General features: G+C 51.4%; 1 protein-coding gene across 1 annotated transcript; it reads right to left on the bottom strand.

Moving 5' to 3' along the window:
- Nucleotides 1-406: 406 nt before the first annotated feature.
- LOC311615449 (paired immunoglobulin-like receptor B) lies at nt 407-19,975 on the bottom strand (the record flags this gene model as incomplete). Its single annotated transcript, XM_084870844.1, is given in 16 exon segments — nt 407-474; nt 2,572-2,688; nt 3,739-3,803; nt 4,170-4,915; nt 5,178-5,425; nt 5,647-5,952; nt 6,094-6,147; nt 6,150-6,225; nt 6,229-6,407; nt 8,348-8,560; nt 8,777-8,868; nt 15,729-15,861; nt 18,424-18,726; nt 18,871-19,155; nt 19,317-19,352; nt 19,471-19,975. Coding segments are annotated over 16 exon segments (2,976 nt in total). The 5' UTR covers nt 19,526-19,975.
- Between the last annotated feature and the right edge of the window lie 1,960 nt (nt 19,976-21,935).

The raw sequence follows: 21,935 nt of genomic DNA, 5'->3' as shown, positions 1-21,935 counted from the left end.
CTTAATGGCTGTGTTGTGCGTGGGATCAGCCCTCAGGCAGGCTGACTGGTGGGCTTAGCCCCAAACATGGCCTGCAACTTGCTGGGCAGACACTGACCACAGGAAGCGGCATTCGCCTCAGCAGGTCTGTTGTCTGGAGATCTCCCTTTGGATGTGCCACTGGTGAGGCTAGTTGGGTCCTGCTCTGATGTCCTCTGAGGCTGGTCACTGGTGGGTTGGTTCTGGGCCTCTTGGGAGGGACTGGTGCAGGCCAAGGTCAGCCCCTGCCTGTGAGACAGGGCGGCCCTTTTCCTGTGCCTGCCCCTCCTGCCAGACACCATGTAGCTTCTTCTGTAAATCCTTGGCTCTGTGACTCCTCCTCAGCTAGTCTCCAGGTGGTTATTCAGGGTGATTGCTCCTTCATTTGTTATAATTCCAGGTTGGTCTTAGAAGGAGGTGCTTCCACATACTCTGCCTCCACCTCGAAATCTGCATCTGCAGTTAACATGGGAGTTGTCAGGAGGCCCTATGGAATAATTGAAGGAAGAGGACCACAGCAGCGTGGTTAGCCACAGCCTTGTAGGGGTTTCTAGGCTCCAGGGGACCTGCAGGTCAGTCAGTGAGGCTAGAGGCGGGAAGGGGGAGGGAGGAGAGCTGCAGTAGGCAGCTGCTGCCCATCATTCACTTAAAGCGTTCTCTTGCTTCTGTTTTGTTCTAAGTTCACACCTTGATTATTGAGAAGTCTTGCTTTGATTCCAAAATGTAGGCATATTGCTTAAAGAACCAGGTGACTCCCAGAGGGACCCAGGAGCTGCTGGGGAACACGTCTGGTTGCAGTCACTAGTACCCATGGCTTCTGGGGTTCCATAGGCCCCTCCCTGGAGTGTGGGGTCTGGGTCCTTCCTGGGCTAGTGGAAGGCTAGAGAAGCATACAAGCTGGGGTCTTCTGGGGGCTCCTCTGATGGGGAGGATGGGGGTGCACTTGTCTACCTTCTAAAGGCCAAGAGGTTCAGCTGGGTGTAGGTCACATCCTTGGGGGCGTCAGGTGAAGCCTGGAGCTGAGATGACACTTGATTGGGGTTGGGGAAACCTGGAGGTCTGCAGAGAATGGGACTCACGGACTATCTATCTGTCTGTCCTATTCTGCTTCTTTGCCCTTTGTGTCCAGCACTTCCTCTGACAGAGAGGAAGGAGAGGTGGCCATTCCCTGCCTGGGTCTTGACCTTGAGCAATTCACCTGGGTGTACGTCACTCCCTGGGGGTCTTCATCCTGCCCATATTGCTGGAGACAGTGCCTCCTGTCACGTATCCACATGTTGCCAGAGAGATGGTTTACACTTTAAATAGACCGGGTCCCTCTCCTGGTGGAACCTGCAGGGCCTTCCCAAGCCTTGGGGCCTCTGGATGCTTCTGTGATTCTGACTCTCATCCTAATGCCTCTCTTGCTCACTGGGCTTCACCCTCATGGCCCCTCCTCCTGAAGAAGAAGGTCCTGCCTCAGGACCTCTGCACCCACTCTTTCCCTGCCCCCCCACCATGCACTCTATCCCCTCCTCTTGCTTTATGTTCCTTCACAGCACTTTGCTCTCTGGGACACTATCTGCTTGTTTGCATATTGTCTCCCTCGCCCAAGGTGAGCTCTAGGTGTGTGGAGACAGCTTGGCTTAGGGCTGCACTGTGGCTTCTAAAAGGAGCCGATATACAGTGAGCCTGTCACATCTGCAGGGTGAAAGAATGAAAGGGTCCTAGGGACCTGTGGGTGTGTCACTCACTCCCGCCTCCTCCTGAGACCTGGGGCTGCACAAGCTCAGACAGAGGATGAGGGGCCAGCAAAGGGGGCCCCATAGGAGGGGCCATGAGGTCACAAGGAAACCAGGAGTGAGTCACAGCAGGACGACCTGGGGGCCCAGAGAGGAGATTAGTTTGGACGCTTCTGAGAAGCAGGTGAGGTGGGACAGGGAAGGGTCCATTGGATTAAATTAGGCAACAGAAGGTCCTTGGTGGCCTGGACAGGCCCAAGGGTCTCACATGAGGGTCCAGCTCCATGATCTCTCCAGGCTGAGGGTCCTTCACAGAAGCATCTGCTAGGGCAGAACAGGGGGTGTCTCCTTGCAGGTCCCTGATATCTTAGGGCTGCAGGCCACGCTTGCTCCCAGATGGGCCACTAACCCAGGGTGAGGAAAGGCACCAGGTCACACAGTGTGGGTCTCAGTCCTTCTCAGCCCTGACCCCACAGCCTCCCAGCCCATCTCATCCCCATCGCCTCCTGAAATCCCTGTGCCCCTCCCCCAGGGCAGCTGTCTCTTCCTCTCACAGAGGGGCTCCTCCTTGGTGTCAGCAGCTGGGCTGCAGCTGGGGGAGGAGACAGGAAAATTAGGGTGGGGGGGAGGGAGAAGGGGGAGCAAGGTTAGGGAAAGCCTGGGATCCTTGGGGCAGGCTAACATTCTATCTGAGCCAAACCAGCTAGGGCTCCACATTTCCTGATTTGAGGTTCTGGAGAAATCCACTCAGCTGCCCTCCTCCAGCTGTTTGGTTTTCCTGTGGCAGGTGCTCTGAGGCCCCCTTCCTGTGACCAATGCCACCTCTATTCACCTAATGTCTTGCCTTTGCTCTGACACCAGAATAGGAGGAAGAGGAAGAGAAGGAGGGAGAGCAGCAGGACCAGGGCCACCGAGACCCTGATCAGGATGATCAGGTTCCAGTCAAGATCTTGAACACATGTGATGTCATGAATGAGCCAATGATGTAATAACTGAGCACCTACTGTGTGAGAGGCCCATGCTGGAGTCTGTCATTCATCTCCTCTAACTTCACAACAGTCATGTGACAGAGATTGCTGACTCCACTACCCATTTCACTGAGGCTCAGAGAGGTTAACCACATGCCTCAGGTCACCAGCCTGGGCGGGGCAGGCTGGGACTGGAACCCGGGACAGAGGGATCCCTGTGTGTTGTTGCTACTGTTATTATTGTTTTAATCCTCAACCAAGGATATTTTTTCCATTGATCTTTAGAGAGAGAGTGGAAGTCAGGGAGGAGGAAAGGAGAGAGAGAGAGAGAGAGAGAGAGAGAGAGAGAGAGAGAGAGAGAGAGAGAGAGGGGGGGGGGGGGAGAAACATTGATGTGAGAGAGACAAAGTGACTTGTTGCCTCCTGCATGTGCCCTGACCAGGGTGGGGGATGGAATCTGCAGCTAAGGTTTGTGCCCTTGATAGGGGACTGAACCTATAATTCTTTAGTCCTAAGGACTGACGCTCTAACTGACAGAGCAAAACTGGTCAGGGCGTTATTATTATTATTATTTTTTTTTTTTTTTTTTTTTTACTAGAGGCTCGATGCTCAAAATTCATGCAAGAGCAGGCCTTCCTTCCCCTGGCTGACGGCACTGGCTTCCCTTGGGCACTGATAGTCCAGGCTTCCTCCAAAAACACATCCCGTCTAATTAGTATATTAACCTTTTATTATTATAGATTATTATTATTATTATTATTGATGCTGTCCCTGTACCTGCAGGTAGACCCACCCCTCTCCATCCCAGCCCAGATCCCTGTCCCACGCTGCAGCCTGACAGCCACCCTGCCTCCCACAGTGGGACCTGTGCAGTTGGGGTGCCTATGGGAAGGGCAGGAGGGAGGACTGGTCCTTCCTGAGCTCTAACCAGGGCAGGCTGCATGCTCAGGGTCTTCCCTTTGAGGGTGGTGGGGCCTGGCCCACAGCCCATGGACTAGGATTCAGAGGATCAGATGTGTTCAAGGTCCCACAGGTGGGCAGGGGTAGAGCTGGGACTTCAGCCAGGGCTGAGGTTTCTCCTGACTCCACAGCTGCTCTGTGGAAGGCACAAACACACACATGCACACACACACAATCACACACACACACACACACACACACACATGCACACACAGTGTCCTAGAGCCTTTGGAGAACTTGGTCCCAATGAGAAAAAGGAACTTTTCTCAGGCCATTACCCAGGAAGTGGCTGAGCCAAGACCAACACTGAGCTCCTCTCACCCACCACTTCCCCCCAGACCCTCACTTAGTCCTCTGCGGGTTTGACTTCCCACTGGGGACCCATCCTCAGAGGCTGCTAAAGCAGGAAGGGAGGAGAGGGGTGGGGGCTGCTCCTCCCTGGTGGTTCCCCAGCATCTCCCTCTGCATGACCACCGTGCCTGTCACCTGTCAGCTTCAGAGCCCTGGTGCCCTGAGCATCTCCACCCCCCAACCCCTCTGGGAGATAGGCTGAGCCCCAGCAGGGGTCCTGCCCTTTTTGGGGATCTGGCCTTTGCAGGTCACACTCCTGTTTTGGTGTCTGGCTGGGGCCACAGGACTGGGGACTGGAGGGTCAGGATGTGTGCCTCTGGCCTTTCTCCTCTTGTCAGCCCCAAGCTCACCAGCCTCCCTCTGTCCATGGGAGCATGTCTGGACCTCAGGGAGGAGGATGAGGAATAGGCAGAGATGGGAGTGACTCTGGCTCTTTCCATCCCTCTGGGAGGTGAGAGTACCCTCTGGGTGACCCTCCACCTGGCATTCCCTCAGCCCATTGCAGTCCAAGGTCCCCTGGGGACGAGGGCCTGACTGACATGAGGACAGTGGGGGGGGCTTGGGTTTCTCACCTGAGACCACCAGCTTTAAGGGGTCACTGGACTGTGATAGCAGGTATAAGGAGGAGCTGTGTGAGCCATAACACCTGTAGGTCCCCTGGTGGCCTGAGGTCACAGGACTGAGGGTAAAGTTGGCCTGAGAGGGTACATATGTGTTCTGCAGACAAAGGTGCTGGGGAGGATCCAATGACCCCTCCCTGTGCAGGTGGAAGGTGTCCAACCAGATCTCAGCCCCATACTGCAGGGTCACAGTTGCTCCCCTGACCACTGAAGGTCCTGGCTGGGCTGAGAGGGAGGGTTTGGTGTACATTCCTGGGGAGAGGAATGTTGTGATGTACTGAGAGCCACTCCTCCCCTCATGCCCTTGACCCTGAATTGAGGGACCTTGTCCTTCTCCAGAGTTCTCTCAGCTCCTCTCAGTCCCCTGGAAGGTATCTTTTATCTCCATAACCTCACCCCCTTTCTCCCTCCCTCCCCTATACCTCTGCCCAGCTCAGCCTCTGCTCCAGAACCCTCTCCTGGGCCCCATCACCCCCAGGTGACTCTGAACAGGGGCAGGGCTGGCTCCTCATCTGCCATCAGGATGTCCAGGGGGGCACTGGGGGCAGAGAGGAGAAGTGGTGTCTACTATAGCATCTGTACCAGTCCCCGTGGGTGTGGTTCTCGTGGTCCAGGGGGAAGTTGGGGCTGAGCTGCCCGTTGAGGCGCTGGGGGTGTGTGAGCCCCTCTTCCTTGGTCAGCACAAATCTGTCAAAGCTGGCCTCCACGTGGCACTGGAGGGTCAGGCTGTGTCCAGGCAGCACCAGCGTGCCTGGCTGGGCCAAGAGGGCAGGCTCCCTGTGCACACCTGGGAGGAGGGGATAGTGGCACCCAGAGGACACCCCACATTGCCCACTGAGATGCAGCTAGTGGTCTTAAATATCCCTCCCCAAGCCTCCCGCCTGTGGGTCTGTCCCCAAGAGGCCAGTGTCACTGACCCACATGATGCTGGGGCCTAGTGGACACACAGCTCAGGTCAATTATTTAGGTCGAGGAAACAGATGGGGTTGCACCTGGGTCTGTCCTCACCTGTAACCTCGATGTGCAGAGGGACACTGGGCTGTGACCACAAGTTGGGTTTGGAGCTGGGAGAATCATAGCATCTGTAGGTGCCCCCATGGGAGGGGCTCACGGGACCTACAGGGAAGATGGCCCGCCACCTCCCAGTATGCTTCCTCCATTCTGCTTCCATGTGTTGGGGCGGGTCAGCCCCTCCCTCCTTCAGCAGATGGAAAGTGCCTGATGTGACCTGTGACCTACAGGAGAGGGACACATGCCCTCCTGAGGCCACCACAGGGCTTGGCTGGGCTGAGAGGGAGGGTGCACCATAGAATCCTGAGGGTCTGTGTTAAAGGGACAGTCACCCTCATGCCCCAGGTGTGTTCTGTGAAGGTGGGGTCCCCATGAGGCCACACTTTATTCCACGGCCTGTGACCTGGAGCCCATAATGGGGAGGGGACATGGTGTCTCCCTTACCTGTCACCACCAGGGGCAGAGTGTCACTCCAACGTGACAATATGTCCTCAGGGTGTAATATGCACACTGGTACAGCCCTGCAATGTGTGAGGTCGTGACTCCAATAAGGAAACTGGCCTTGTTGCTGGAGTCCTATGGGATCCTCGTCTCCAAGGGCTCAGAGCCCCCCTCTTTATACAGAATGTAGGCACTAGCCTGCAGAGACCCCTGACAGCAAATGGTCACAAAGCTCCTGTTGGTGACAATGGGGCCTGAGACAGCCCAGATAGAGGGTTTGGGGACATCTCCTGGAAAGGAATCAGGCATGAAAGGTCCTGGGGGCTCTTATTCGCCCTCATGATGTCATGAATGAGATAATGATGTCATTAATGAGCACCTACTGTGTGTGAGGCACATGCTGGGTCTGCCAATCATCTCCTCTCACCTCATATCAGCCATGCACCAGGAATTGCTGACCCCACCACCCACTTCACTGAGGCTCAGAAAGGTTAACCACATGCCCCAAGTCACCCAGTCTGGAAGGGGCAGGGCTGGGACTGGAACCCATGACTGCAGGTTTCTTGTGCTGTCCTCATGCTGCCCCCAGCTCTGGCCTCCTCTTCTGCAGGGGCCTGTCCATGTCTCATCTATTGTAGAACTGAGGGTCCTTCTTCATTACCTGCCCCCAGCACAGCACGGATAGGAGGGACAGAGTGAGGGGTGCACTCTGGGTCTTTCCTGGGTCCCTCTCCACCCTTCTACTACTTATGCTCCCTGGGGAAGGTCAGGCTGGGTTGGGGGCTCTGCCTTCCTGAGCTCTGTGAGGCCCTTATATCACCTCATCTCCCAGCAGCCTGGGACCAGGATGGGACCAAGGGTGAGCAGACAAGAACTTGACACTCAGAGGAGAGAAGGGACCGCCCAGCCCCACAGCAGAAGCAGCAAAGCCAGGAGCTGACCCAGGGCTGATCCACCCTGTTCCCTCCTCTGAGCTGAGCCTGAGTTGAGGGGGGTAGGGAAAAATGGGGTGCCTGGACCTTTGTCCTGCTGTCCCTCCCTGTACAGTGTCACCATCACTGAGACAGAGGGGGCAGGCACCATAACATCACGTCCTGGGGCTTCCCTGTGAGACTCCTCTCCCAGGAGGTCAGGGCCAGAATGGACAGGAAATCTAAGCTCTGGACAAGGATTCTCTCTTTTTGCACCTGGAGACACTGAGATCCAGGCAGGGAATGGTGTGTCCAAGTGAGAGACATCAGAGGGGCTTGAACCCACTCATGGCTCACTTCCTGTCTCCCTGGAAGTACTCATCACCTCTCACCTCTGTGGCCTGATTCTCTGGGCTGGGGAGACCAATTCTCAGAGCCTCTGGGGCCTGGCATTCCCTGAAATCTGTCCCCAACCCAAGCAGCCTTGGGACAGCCTGCCATCAGTGCATGGGCGTCATTAGATCCTCAGACTCAGAACTGCCTGGGGTGCTGTCTCCATCTGAGCAAAGGGGACCACGTATGATGGGGGCTGGGTCCCAGTGGTCCTGGGAAGAACAGGAAGAGGGTGATACTCTGGGGGTAACCATTGAGCCCCCATCTCATGGAGTCCTCACTAAGTCCCTCCCACTGCCCACCTGGCACCTTCTAGACCAAGTGAAGGGGGAGGGGGGTGTCTCTGAGTCTCAGTCTCCTCTAGGTGACCATCCCTAGAGCCCCTCACTTCCTTTCAGCCCATAATCCTTCTGGGGACAGGACCCTGAGCTGACAGCTCAGCAAACAGGGTCATGGGCCCTTATCTGAGACCAGGAGCACCAGGGGCTCACTGGGGAGTGACAGCAGGTAGGGAGAGGTGCTGTGTGAGCTGTAGCACCTGTAGGTGCCCCCTTGGGCTGAGGTCATAGGACTCATGGAGAACTCTGGCTGGTATGGTCAAGCTCTGTACTTTGATCTCAGATGCAGGGGAAGATCTGCTGTCCCCTCCTTTGACAAAGGAACGTGTCCCTCTGGCTCAGTGATTGACACAACAGGGTCACATTCTCCCCTAAAGTCACCCTGGGGTCTGGCTGCACCAAGAGGGAGGGTCTGTCAGGCAGGTGTGCTAGAGAGAGAGAGGAGGGTGAGGGCTGCCTGCCCACCTTGTTCTGCCCTGAGAGTCACCAGGCCTCTCTCTGAGGACTCTCCTCTCTGTCTGTCTCTGTTTCTCTGAGTCTTCACCTCTCCCCTCCAACACCCTGTTTCTCTCTCTCCCTCCCTCGATGGGGCCTGCACTTTCATTCTGTTCTCACCTCCGTGAAACCCCAAGCAGGGCCCAGGGGGAAGTGGGCCTGAGAGGGCCCAGCCTGGGGCTACAGGACAGGCTCTGGGGGAGGTCCCGTCCCCCTCCTTGGACAGAGCAAATCTGTCACAGCCAACATGGGAGCAACACTGGAGGGTCAAGCTCTGTCCAGAAGCCACTATGGGGCCCTGCTGGCTCAGTAGGGAGGGCTTCCCAGACTCACCTGGGGAGAGCAGACATGAATGACCTGGGCTGCTCCTCCCATAAACCCCTTCTCCTGGCCTGGATCCCAGGTCTCACTGTCTCTCTGTGTGCCCCTAACCCAAGAGCCCCTGTACTCCCCTCACCCCATCCTCTCTCATGGGGCTCCCCTCACAGCAAAGATGCCAATAATGTGTCTGGTGCCTCAATCCATGGATGAGACAATAATGGGACTCACCTAAGACCAGCAGCTCCAAGGCATCACTGGGGTGTGAGCACACCTGAGGCCTGTCCCTGTAGCAGCCATAGCATCTGAACATCCTCCTGTGGCTGGGGGTCACAGGACCCACAGGGAACAGAGCCTGGGACTGCCCACTGGGTTGTGGCTGTGAGTCCAGGGCCCAGGAGAGCCTGTGATCTCCTTCCTTAGTCAGAAGGAACCTGCCAAACCCCTCCCTTAAGGCACAGTGGAGGGTCACGTTCCCTCCTGAGGTCACAACAGGGCTGGGCAGGGCTGAGAGGTTGGGTTTGCTGTAGGATCCTAGGAGAAGAAGAGATAGCATGTTAAATGAGCTCACACCTCCTTCAGGTTCCCCAGGGCTGAGCTGTGAGAGAGAGACAGCCTGAGAGCAGACCCCCTTCCTGAGGGCAGAGCCTGAAGCTGGGACCCCTGAGGGTCCCCTCACCTGTCACTGCTAGCTTCAGGGGATCACTGCACTCTGACGAGTTAGTAGGGCTGAGATAATAACAATGATATATCCCTGCATCATTGTCATGTGTGTGATGGAGAAATTGGCCTTGTCCCCAGGCTGCAATGTCTTCTGGCTATTCCATGTTGATGGGTTTCCCTCTTTCTCAAAACGGCACTCCTCAATCCCTTAGGTCTCTCCTGACACAGGGGTCAGGAGACCTAAGGGATTGGTCTCGGGGTTCTCCCGGGGGATCACAGGGCCTGGCTCAGCCCAGATGGTGGGCTTGAGGAGGGGCTCAGCCCAGAGGATCCCTGGAAGGAATCAGAGGCTGGGTCATAAGACATTCCAATCCATGGTACCCAGCTCTCAGTCCTAGATGGCCCCCCACCCCCCATTTGTCACACAGATCTTGCCCCTGCTGCCTGGAGGGTGGCCCTTGTCCCCAGTAAGGAGGTGGATCTGGGACACCTGGGGAAACTCACCTGCCTGCACTGGGGTCCTGAGGCCCACACTCAGCCCTGGAAGAGAGTCCCTGTGAGAGATTTGCCCTGAACACTGAGCAGCACCCTCCTCCCCATGAGTAAGGTGACCAGAAGTCCTGCTTTGGTGGGACAGTCCCTATTTTTAACAATTTGTCCCGCGTCCCGCGTCCCGCGGCGTTTTAATTGGGACTTTTTTAAAACGCAGCGAGACGCGGGACAAATTGTTAAAAATCGGGTCTGTCCCACCAAAAGTGGGACGTCTGGTAACCTTACCCATGAGCCCCCTGAGTCCTGGGGTCCTGACAGAGCAGGGCTCCCTCCTCTCTCCCATCTCATTGAGGCAGAGCAGGGCCTAAGGAAGGGGGTCATGATGTCTTCTCCCTGTGGTCTCAGCTGAGAAGATGAAGGAGATGGCAGGCCAGCAGGATGGACAGACAGACCCATGGGTGTGGTCACTTAGAGGCTATAGGTGAGGGCACAGCTTCTCTCTAGCAGCCTGGCTATCATTTTCATGGTGAAGCAGGATAAAGACCCGGAGCCTCCTGAGACACCCCTTGCAGGTGATGTGACCCAGGCCACATCCTTTTCTGTCAGAGCCTTCCCCATGAGGTCTCCTTCCTCCTCACCCCCTCCATCAGCACCTCCCTGTGGTCCTCACCATGGACAATGCCACCCAGGCCTTGGAGACACTTCAGGAAGACATGGGTCCCTGTGGCCTGCAGAGCTCAGATTAGCAGGGACACGCTCACCTTCTCCTTGTGCAGCTCAGGGTGATGTCCTTGTGATAGTGAGCACAGAGGGAAATGCAGGGCAATAAGGGAAGGAAACAGGTCCTTTCTTTGGCCCCAGAATCTGGGTTTTCTTTCTTTCACATGTTTCTTCATGAACTTCCCTTTTTCTCAGCCACAGCCTCCAGCCCCTCCCTCCTGGGAACAAGCCTCAGGGTCACTTCCTCCTGGGGCCATGGCTTGTCCTAGACAGTTAAAAGCTATATTTTCACCTAGAGCTTTGATTTGTTGATTAAACCCCTTTATTTAAATACTTGTGTCCCACCTGCTTCCTGTGTGAACTGAGTAGTAAAGTCTCAATCAGGTGTTTTCTTTTTTTCCTTCTTTTTTCTTTTTTACAAGAGAATGTCCACTGTAATTTACTTGGTTTTCAATGAGTTTAACTCCTGAAGGGTCACAGCACTACATGGATTCAGGATCCAATGGTCTTAGCAGGACGGTTGCTCTGGAATTTGGCAGGAACCATCCACTGTCCCCACGATCACAAGTTTCCTCTCTTCAGGTGACTCTGGGTTTGTGGGGTTTGCCACCAGGAGTCACTGTGCTGCTCTTTGCTTTGTACCTGGAACACGTCTTTACCCAGAGTTCAGTTTCAACTCCTGCACCCTTCAGCTTTAAGGGCAGCTGTGAGCTCCTTCTGCCCCCACAACCTGCCTGTAACCAGCAGAGCTGGTCTGAACCACAGCTCTCACACATATCTGTGTGCATAGCAGTCCTGCTCCCAGCGGGCCCCACGTCCAGCAGCGGGAGTGCCACACACATACTTTTCTTCTTCCTTTTTCCCCAACAAATTTGAAAAAAATAATAAAACTTTATATATTTCAGAGAGGAAATGAGAGGGTTGAGAGAGAAACATCAATGATGAGAGAGAATAACTGATCATAACTGGCTGCCTCCTGCATGCCCCACACTGGGGATTGAGCCCACCACCCAGGCAGGTTCTTGGACTGGGAGTTGAATTGTGACCTCCTGGTTCATAGGTCGACACTCAACCTCTGAGCCATCACGACAGGCTCTTCTTCCAGTTTTAAAAGCTTGTTGTGTGGGTTTTGACTCGAAATATCCTTCTCCGACGTTTGTCTTGCCGATCTGAATGTGCTTGCTCTGTCACAGTGTCTGTGACACCAGTGTCCAATGTCCCAGGATTGTTCAGAAGACCTCACTGCATACTTGGTGGGCCTGGAGTTAATTATGTGCGATGATTTTACTTTTCAGATGAAATTTTTAATACTTCAATGATGATTCAGATTTTCTATTCATTCCAGAGGCCGTCTTGAAAAATAAGTCCTCACATAACACCGGGGCAAAGTGGACCTAAGGGTATGGGGGTCATGGTGTTTCCTCCCTCGATTCCTGGCTATGCAGATGGAGGAGACCAAGGTGCTATCAAAATAGACCCACACAGGTGTGGTCACTGGGAGGCTGGCTATCCCTGTCTCAGGGTTGTCATCTCAGGACCCACAGGAAGGGGAACTATGTCTCTCCAATGCTTAGCTCTCATTTCTATGATGGATCACGAAATAGACCTGAAGCCTCCTGAGAGGCCTTTGTAGGTAGGTGACCCCGTCAGCCTCCTCCCCTCTCCCCAGGGTCTCCTTCCTCCTCAGCCCATCAATCATCTCCCTGAGGTCTTCACCATGGACAATGTCATCCAGGCCCTGGAGACAATTCAGGAAGAAGTGGTTCCCTGTGGCCTGCAGAGCTCAGATCAGCAGGGACAAGCTTACCCTCTCCCTGTGCAGCTCAGGGCAATGTTTTTGTGACAGTGAGCACAGAGGGAAATGCAGGAAAATAAGGGGAGGGCCCAAAGTGTGGTACCCTTCCTACCCCAGCCCCTGGTTAATTCCCCTTCCTTGCAACCACCCCAGGGGCCTGGGAACAGGTCTCTGAGTCCCTCCTCCCTTCAGTGCCTTATTTCTCAGGAAGATCTCTCCTTCTGGTCCCGGATCCCTGTCTTCACAATCAGTGACAATAAGTGTGTTATTGCTCTGATTAGGGGAACAAAACTGATTCTCATTTATTTATTTAATTTTTATTTAAAAATTTTTTTTTTTCAAAAAGGAAAGGAGAGGGAGAGAGATATAGAAATATCCATGATAAGAGAGAATCACTAACTGGCTATCTCCTACAAACCCCATATAGGGGATCTAGCCTGAAATCATGGCATGTGCCCTGACTGAGAATGGATCCTCAACCTCTTGGTTCACACATCATGTGTCAATCTTATCCTGAGCCACACCAGCTGTGTTGATATTTATTTAAATAGTCCTCCATTGTCTGTTAGGTGTGTGATCTTCACCATCAACGTACAATCTCTTGAGTCTCAGTTTCCTCTCATGCAGCACCTCCTCAAGAACCCAACTCCTTAGAGTAGTTGTGGGATCTGTGCCACAGGGACATGGCGGAAGCCATCCTGGTTTATTTCCACACTTGACAAAGCCTGTGAGGTGAACCATGAGAGGTGTTGTTCAGAACTCCTCAAGAATTGTATGATTGCTATACCCACGTACAGTTAGAAGGATATGTGTTGAGGAGGCCCAGGTGGTCACATCCCTGGAGTTGAAGGAACTAGTCAAGAGTCGCAGATCTGCACTTCTGAGGAAAATCTGGCCAAGCTGGAGAAGAGTGTAGTGGCCTACAGCAAGGAACGGCAGGATTGAGGGAGAGTATGGAGTCAAGAAAGGGCCAGCTTGACCCTCCTTAGGGGCACCAGCATGGTTCATAGCAGGAAATCAGTTGAATGCTAATGGATGAAAAGGAAAGGGATAGTAAGGAAAGAGCTGAAAACCCATAATAATTAATGAAATTGGTACAGTGACTGATCATCAGAGAGACACAAAATAAAAAATAGTGAGGTCTCATCTCACCTGTCAGAATGGCTATCACCAACAAATGAACAAATGATACTTGGTGAGGATGTGGGGAAAAGGGAACCCTGGTTCACTGCTAGTGAGAATGCAGACTGGTGAAGCCATTATGGAAATCGGTGTGGAGTTTCCTCAAATAATTAAAAATGGAACTGCCTTTATTCTAGTGATTCCACACCCAGAAGATATCTTAAGAATCCCTGAAACAGAAGTCAGAAAGAACATACACACACTTATATTCATAGAAGCCCAATTCACAATAACTATGATCGATAAACAGCTCAAGGGCTCATCATTAGATGAGTGGGTAAAAAGGCTGGTACATTTACATGATGGAATGCTATGCAGCTATAGAAAGGAAGGATTTCTTACCCTTTGAGACAGCTTTGTGGGTCCTGAAGAGTATAATACTAAGTGAAATAAGCCAGTTATAGAAAGGTAAGTATGACATGATCTCACTTGTATGTGGATTCTAAGGAACAATGTAAACTGAAGAATAAAACAGATCTAAAGACATAGAAGCATGGGACAGATTGCAGAATCTCCCTGGGAAGGAGGAGGTGGCTGGGTTGGTGAGGAGAAATTAACTAGAATAAAGGACTTATATGCATATATGCACAGCTCAGGGACACAGATATTAGTATGAGGAGCACTGGCTCATAAGAATAGACTGGCGATGCAGTTGCCAATAAAAAGTTTTTCCTGAATTCAACAGTGAAGAAGACCTATCTGTGGAGAGCAGCTACAGCTTTTGAACAGGTTCAAGCCTGGGACTAATGAGAGGGCATTATTCTCTCCTGGCAAAGGGACGTGCCAGTCCCAGCACAATTATAGCCAAAGGTTATAGTTTTAAGCTTGATCTTATGGTTTGAACCTGTGGGCCCACATGGCTGAGTGATATGGGCTGCGGGAGGTGCAGCAAGTAAACAAAGCTTGATCAGGTGCATGTGTTTGAGTAGATTCCAAACTCATGAGAACACTGTAAACATCTTGACTAAGCCCTAACTCTGTCTGGTGGAATCTGGCTATAAAATAAAGACGTGGCTTGCAGGCCTTGATGCTGTCTCTCCATCAGAGAGAGCAGCATTTCACCTAGCCCCAGCTTTATTCCCTTGTCTCTTTTCACCATCCTTCACTACCCCCTCTCAGGTTCACCCATAGCCATGCTGGCTCGGCACACCCATCAACTATAGCATCAAGGTCACTGGCAGATCCAAGTGCTGCTACAGATTAGGATTTTTTTTTTTTGGCAGTGATCCTTTCAAGACCTATCCTTTTTGGGAAATTGGTCTATGTAAAGGTGGACCTTTCAAAGGTTCATTTCCATGTACATTAGACAACTTTCTCAAGTAATCTTCTCCTGACCCTATGGCCACATCTGCTGCAGAGCCTTTCATGCTGCTGGCATCAGCAGTGACCCTTGGGTAGAAACACTAAAGCACAGTGATCCTATCGCTCCAGGTAGACGGTTGTTATTGCAGATAGTGATTGGCACATGGACCCATTTACAATATTAACAATGGTGGAAACTATTCCTATTGGAAATGCATGTGTGACCTCCAAACTGATAGATGTAAATGTATAAAACAAACAAATCTGAATCAATTTAAAACAAGTCTGGAAAGTATTTAAAAAGCAACTTAAAACAAACCTTATGCATTACTTAAATAAAATTATGCAAACAATTCAAAATTACTTATTTATTATCAAAATATTATGACTTCTGCTCAAGATAGTCGGAAAAGTAAAGGATGTACTCAAATCCTCCCATGATAACTGCAAAATCACAATAAACTGCAGAACAGTCATCATTCAGAACCACCTGAAATCTAGATAAACAGAAGTTCTCAAGTAAGGATACAAAGAAGAAGCCACATGGAGATGGTAAAGGGGGTAGAGATGTGCAATGGGCGGGACCACGTGGAACAGGTATCAGGGCTTTATTATTTTGTTTTACTTTATTCTTTTTGGTTTAAAAACAATCCCAGGGGTATAAAGATACCACAATTTCTTGGGATGGATGTGACCCAGCATGAAGGGATGTATAGATGTGAATCCAAACCAGCCATATGGATGGACCCTCATGTCAGCGATAGAGAACAGAAGGGCACTGGAGGAGAGTCAAGGAGCACAGGGAGCAAGAGACAGAACCCCATGTGGATGGAGGAGGCATCTTCTACCGGAACATGGCCCACATTTTCCTGCACCCAAATCAAACCTACCAAGACTTCTCAACTGGACATTCTCAGCAGACAGTTCCCCCAATTATAGTTCACATTGTCTTTCTGCACCTCCTGGGGTCATCAGGTGGGCTCCAGGGCTGCTCCACTCTGAATGGTGTGTTGTTAGCTCTGTGTTCACATCCTGGCTGCATCATGGGTCCTTCTGGTGTCATTTCGAGCCTGAAATAGCAGCACCCCAAGGACTACCAGGACCAAGCCAGCCACGCCCATCCGGATGAGATTCTCCACTGTGTAGTCTTGGGGTTTGGAGGCTGGAAAATGTGGATACAAAGGTCACAAAGGTCAGGGAAGACCCAAATATCCAGGGTTCTGGTGTCTACTTTGGTTTCCACCTCCTCTTCACATTAGTGTCCCTGTGATGTCTGAACTCAGCACCTGCTCTGAGTCATCTTGATAAAAGTTAGCTGTGCCCAAGTACTGAGAGTGGGAGGAAAATGGTCCCAATTCAGAAATAACTAAGAGCTGTGTGTTCTGTGTTCACCCTGAGACTCAAGATCCCATGAACTTATTCCCTTAAAGCTGAAAGATCCCCTATTCTCAACAGCTTGGAGGAGGGGTGGTGTCAAGGGCTCCTGAATCTTAGGAGCACGAAGGGGTGAAAGACTGGGCTGTGTCCTTTTTATCCCACCACACCCAGGCCTCTCCTCTCTGGGGTCCACATTTTCATCCTCACTTGAAATTGTTTATCTATTAATTATTCTATTAACTCCTTTATTTAGTTATTACTTATATTTTTACTGATTTCAGAGAGGAAGGGAGAGGAAGAGATATAGAAACATCAATGATGAGAGAGAATCATTGATTGCCTGTCTCCTGCATGCCTCCTACTGGGGAAAGAGCCTGCAACATGGGCATGTACCCCTAACTAAAATCAACCCTGGGGCCCTTCAGTCCATATGCCTTGCTCTATCCATTGAGTCAAACCAACTAAGGTTTAACTCATTTATTCTGCAATTATACAAATGAATACCTACAGTGGTATTCATATTTATCAAATGGGAAATGTGGGCATATGAATGCTAATGGTGTGAGTTTTTGCTTTATCTCAAAGTACAACAAAGTCATAACCAAGGACATCCACACTTCTGGCTAAAACTTTAAGTCACAGAGAAAACCCTCTGAATTTCATTATTGAGTGAGCACAAAAAAGTAGAAAACTATGTCAATGTGTTACCCTACCTATAATAATAAAAGGGCAATATGCTAATTACACTGGACATCATTCTGAACATCCTGCTGGAGGAAGCCAGGACCGAGTAAAGTCTGGGTCCCAGGTGCCTGTAGGTAGCCAGAGGGAAGTCAGACTGGGTCCTGGGTGCTAGAGAGAAGCTGGTGCCAGAACCCAGGGAAAGAAAGTCCTACTTTTGCACAAAATTTCATGCATTTGGCCTCTAGTTTTGCTATAAAACCCAAGATATAAATAAAATTATAGACCTCTCCTCATATAGTGATCCATGCAATAATGCTAAAGGTCAGCTCCATGATTCAGAAAATGCACATGGAAGATCTACGTCACTCAGTTGGGTTAATATCCAAATGGGTGACACCAAGAAACCTTTGTAATGTGTATCATGTGGTTAAAGGTCAGAGAAAAGATAATTATAGGGGATGTGTATCATTCAGGAAAAGACAACATTCCTAGTAAACCTTCATGAAAAAGAAGAATAGATTGGAAGAAAGTGGCCATAGTGCTTTCAATATTAAACACAAATTTGTAAATTCATAAGGTGTGAATTAAGCTGTTTTCTGGAGGGGAAGCTGTGGCCCATTTCGGTCCCTCATTCCATCCTATTGGACGTGGAGTGAGAAAAATAGGTATGTCATCAGGAATAAAGAAGTGGCATTTTCTTTGACTGCTGGGGATTATAATTTTATATCAGAGGGATCATCTGAAAAACAGTCCACAGGAAGCGTATCTCCAGGAAGCTAACAGGTCATGATATAAATAAGTCCAAAAAAGAGCTTTCCTATGTGCACTTACTACCATTTAGAAAATGTACAGGAATCAAACTGCTTACTCACAAATTACTATATTAGGTGTGCAATTCTCTAGTAAGTTGCTGTGCATTTACTAAATTTTACAAATAGCTGTTAAAATGTATCTAAAATTCCTTCATAAAGCTTATTTGAAAATGTGTGTGATAAGAAGATTTTATATAAACAAGAAGTTATTCTCCATAACAAATGTCTGGATTTAATTTACTCTCATAGAAAATATGAATAAAATGTTTACATTTAAGTATGGACTCCATTTAATGTAAGTTAAATAGTGAGTTTATAGATGGAAGTATTGCCTGAAAGTTCTCTAAAAAGAGCCATAATAGACCCCTGTGCACAGAAACCCTGAGCAGAGGTGAGGGCACAGAGTCCGGGCAGGAGGCCCCAGGTCCCACGAGCCCTTCAGGGTCCCTCCTTATTCTCAGGTGAGCACTGGGGGCTGTGCAGGGTGATGCAGATGGGCAGGATGCTTCTTTCTATAGCGTAGAGTCCAGTGGGGCTGGGACTACAGGGACCCAGATTCTGAGATGAAGACATTAAGAGGTGAGTGGTGGTTTGGTCTGTGTTCTCTGCTCAGTCTATTCACATTCCTGCTCATTTCACTCACATCTCACTCGCCTGTGCTACCCTTCATCTCTGCTGAGGTTCAGAAATGAGTTCAGGAGTGGGAGTGCCTGTCTGTCTCTACTCTCTCATGAGCTGGACCCTGCTCTGTGGAACCTCCTTCCCCTCCTTGTTTATTACTGTCACCCACATTCCTAGGAACAGGGCCCTGAGCTGAGGAGCAAAGAAAGCACGGCGCCAGGGCTGCTCACCTGAGACCAGCAACTCCAGGGGGTCACTGGGGTGTGACCACACCTGGGACCTGTTGCTGTAAGAGCCATAGCATCTGAACATCCACCTGTATCTCGCGGTCAAGGTTCCCACAGGGAACAGGGCCTGGGAGTGCCCACTGGGCTGTGGCTGTGAGTCCAGGGTCCAGGAGAGCCTGTGATCTCCTTCCTCAGTCAGAAGGAACCTGTCATATCCCTGCCCTGAGTCACACAGGAGGGTCACATTCACTCCTGAGGTCACAACAGGACTGGGCAAAGCTGAGAGGTTGGGTTTCCTGTAGAATCCTAGGAGAGGAGGAGGCAGCTTGTTAAATGGGCTCACACCTCCATCATGTCCCCCAGGGCTGGGCTGTGAGAGGGAGACACGCTGAGAGCAGACCCCCTTCCTGAGGGCAGAGTCTGAGGCTGGGACCACTAAGGGCTTCTCACCTGTCACTACCAGCTCCAGGGGGTCACTGTGCTCCGACCAGCCAGCAGGGCTGTGATAGTAACAGCGATATCTCCCTGCATCACTCCCTCTCATGTGTGAGATGGAGAACTGGATCTTGTCCCCGGGTTTCAGTGGCTTCTGTATTTTCCATGGTGCTGGGCTTCCCTCTTTATCCAGACGGTACTCCTCAGCCCCTGGGTTCCCCTCACAACAGAGGGTCATGGGGCTCCCCCAGGGGATCACAGGGCCTGGCTCAGCCCAGAGACTGGGTTTGGTGAGGGGCCCTGGAAGCAATCAGGCTGGATCAAAGGACATTCCCACACCTGGTCCCCAGCTCCCAGTCCCAAATGCCCCCCATCTGTTAGACAGATCCTGCCCCTGGTGCCTGGAGGGTAGTCTTTGTCCCCAGGGAGGATTGGGACCTGGGACACCTGGGGAGACTCACCTGCCTGCACTGGGGTCCTGAGGCCCACACTCAGCCCTGGAAGAGAATCCTTGTGAGAGATTTGCCCTGAACACTGAGCAGCACCCTCCTCCCCATGAGCCCCAAGTCCTGGGGTCCTGATAGAGCAGGGCTCCCCTCCCCTCTCCCATCTCACCGAGGAAGAGCAGGGCCCTGAGGATGGGGGTCATGGTATCTTCTCCCAGAGGCATCAGCTGAGAAGATGGAGGAGGCCACTGGGCCAGCAGGATGGACACCGAGGCACACCAGTGATGGTCACTTGGAGTCCATTCCTTCCAGTCATGGGTTTGCTACATTAGCAGCCAGCAGGCAAGGACACAGCCTCTCCAGCAGCCTGGCTCTCATTTTCATGGTGAAGCAGGAAATAAACCCGGAGCCTCTGGAGATGCCCCTTGCTGGTGATGTGACCCAGACCACATCCTTTTCTGTCAGAGCCTCCCCCATGGAGCCTCCTTCCTCTTCAGCCCCTCTATCAGCACCTCCCTGTGGTCCTCACCATGGACAGTGCCACATGGGCCTTGGAGACACTTCAGGAAGACATGGGTCCCTGTGGCCTGCAGAGCTCAGATTAGCAGGGACACGCTCACCTTCTCCTTGTGCAGCTCAGGGGTATGTCCCTGTGACAGTGAGCACAGAGGGAAATGCAGGGCAATGAGGGAAGGAAGCCCTGTGGCCCCAGAATCTGGGTTTTCTTTCTTTCAAATGTTTCTTCATGAACTTCCCTTTTTTCAGCCATAGCCTCCAGCCCCTCCTTCCTGGGAACAACCCTCAGGGTCACTTTCCCCTCAGGCCTCCTCATTCCTCAGGCAGAGCTATCCCCCTGGGGCTATGGTTTATCCTAGACAATAAAGGATAGTAATTTGATCTAGATTTTGATTTGTTGAGGAAACCCCCTCCCTTTTTTTTTTTTATACAGGTATCCAACCTGCTTCCTCTGTGAACTGAGCAGTAATTTCTCGATCAGGTTACAAGAGAACACAACCTCTGTAATTTACTTACTCTTCAATGACTTTAACTCCTGGAGGGTCACGTCATTACAGAGATTCAGGGCCCAATGGTCTTAGCTTGATGGTTGCTCTGGAATTTGGCAGGAACCATCCACTGTCCCCACGAGCACAAGTTTCCTCTCCCCAAGTACTGGGTTTGTGGAGTTTGCCATCAGGAGTCATTGTACTGCCCTTTGCTTTGTACAGGGAGCACATCTCTTGCCCAGACAGAGTTCAGTTTCACCTGGCACACACACACCTTCAGTTTTAAGGACACCTGTGAGCTCCCTCTGCCCTCAGAACCCGCCTGCAACTGGCAGAGCTGGTATGAACCACAGCTCCCACACATATCTGTGCACATAGCAGTCCTGCTCCCAGCGGGCCCCATGTCCAGTGGAGGGAGCACCACTCCCATACTTTTCTTTATCCTTTTTTACCCCCCAACAAGTTTGAAAATATATATTCATATCTTTATTGATTTGAGAGAGGAAATGAGAGGGATAGAGAAATGTCAATGATGAGAGAAAATGACTAATAGGCTGTCTCGTATAAGCCCCACACTGGGGATCTGGCCTAGCACCCAGCATGTGCACTGACCAGGAATGGTTGATAGATGTACAATAACTGAGCCATGTTGGCTGGGCTGATTCTTATGTAGAGTCCTCCACTGTCCATCAGGTGTGTAACTTTCACCCTTAATATACAATCTCTTGAGTCCCAGTTTCTTCTCATGCAGCATGTCCTCAAGAACCCAACTCCTTAGAGTGGTTGTGAGGTCGGTGCTCTGGGACCTGGTGGGGGCCACCCTGGTTTATTTCCACACCTGACTAAGCCTGTGAGGTGAGCCCTGAGCGGTGTTATTCAGGACTCTGCAAGAATTGGATGATTGCTAAGCCCACGTATAAATCCCCATCTGCTCCTAATACTAAAAAAAGGCTATGCACACTGTTTCTGAAACATGTGGTCATCCTCAATGCCCAAAAAGGGAAGTGGAAGTTCCGCAGATGGAGAGGGAAGCAGAATAGACAAAGGGGGTCAACCTTGAGTAGCTACTGTGCCTGGATGCAGCCAGAAGTCATTAGCCTGGAGTTTTCCGCCTCTGTGTGGGCAAGAAAGGGACCCAGGGTGGCCACACACACCGAGGGGATCTAGACTCAAGGTGAAAGTTGGGACAGGGTTGCTCCCTCCTCATGCTTTGGATATGGGCACTTGTGTCTCTCTGCCAATAGACCCAGCCCATGTTCAGCACTGAACCATGTCCTTTGTGTGTGTGTGAAATGGATTCAATCCATTCTAGCCAGGCATGGGCATCTGTCCAGGTGTGAGTGAGGTTCACCTTTGGTGTGGGCCCTGCTGGGCACATCACAGTCAGATGCTAACTTAGGGAGAGAGGAGACCGTGGGGCAGGGCTGATCTCACTCAATACCTCTTTGTATCCTGAACATCAGGACAGTCCTGGGAGGGACTCTCTGTGGAGAAGCAGGCATGTGGGAGGGGAGCATACAATAGGAATGGACGTGAACGGAAATCCCAGGGCGTGATGGGAGGGAAGGCCTTGCCTCCCATGCAACCTCTCCTTCCTCCTCACCCCACTCCTATCTTCCTGTTATTCCTT

The sequence above is a fragment of the Pipistrellus hanaki genome (assembly GCF_964339955.1).
Source record: "Pipistrellus hanaki genome assembly, chromosome: 2".
Taxonomy (NCBI): Eukaryota; Metazoa; Chordata; class Mammalia; order Chiroptera; family Vespertilionidae; genus Pipistrellus; species Pipistrellus hanaki.
This window is presented reverse-complemented; position numbering and strand designations above follow the sequence as displayed.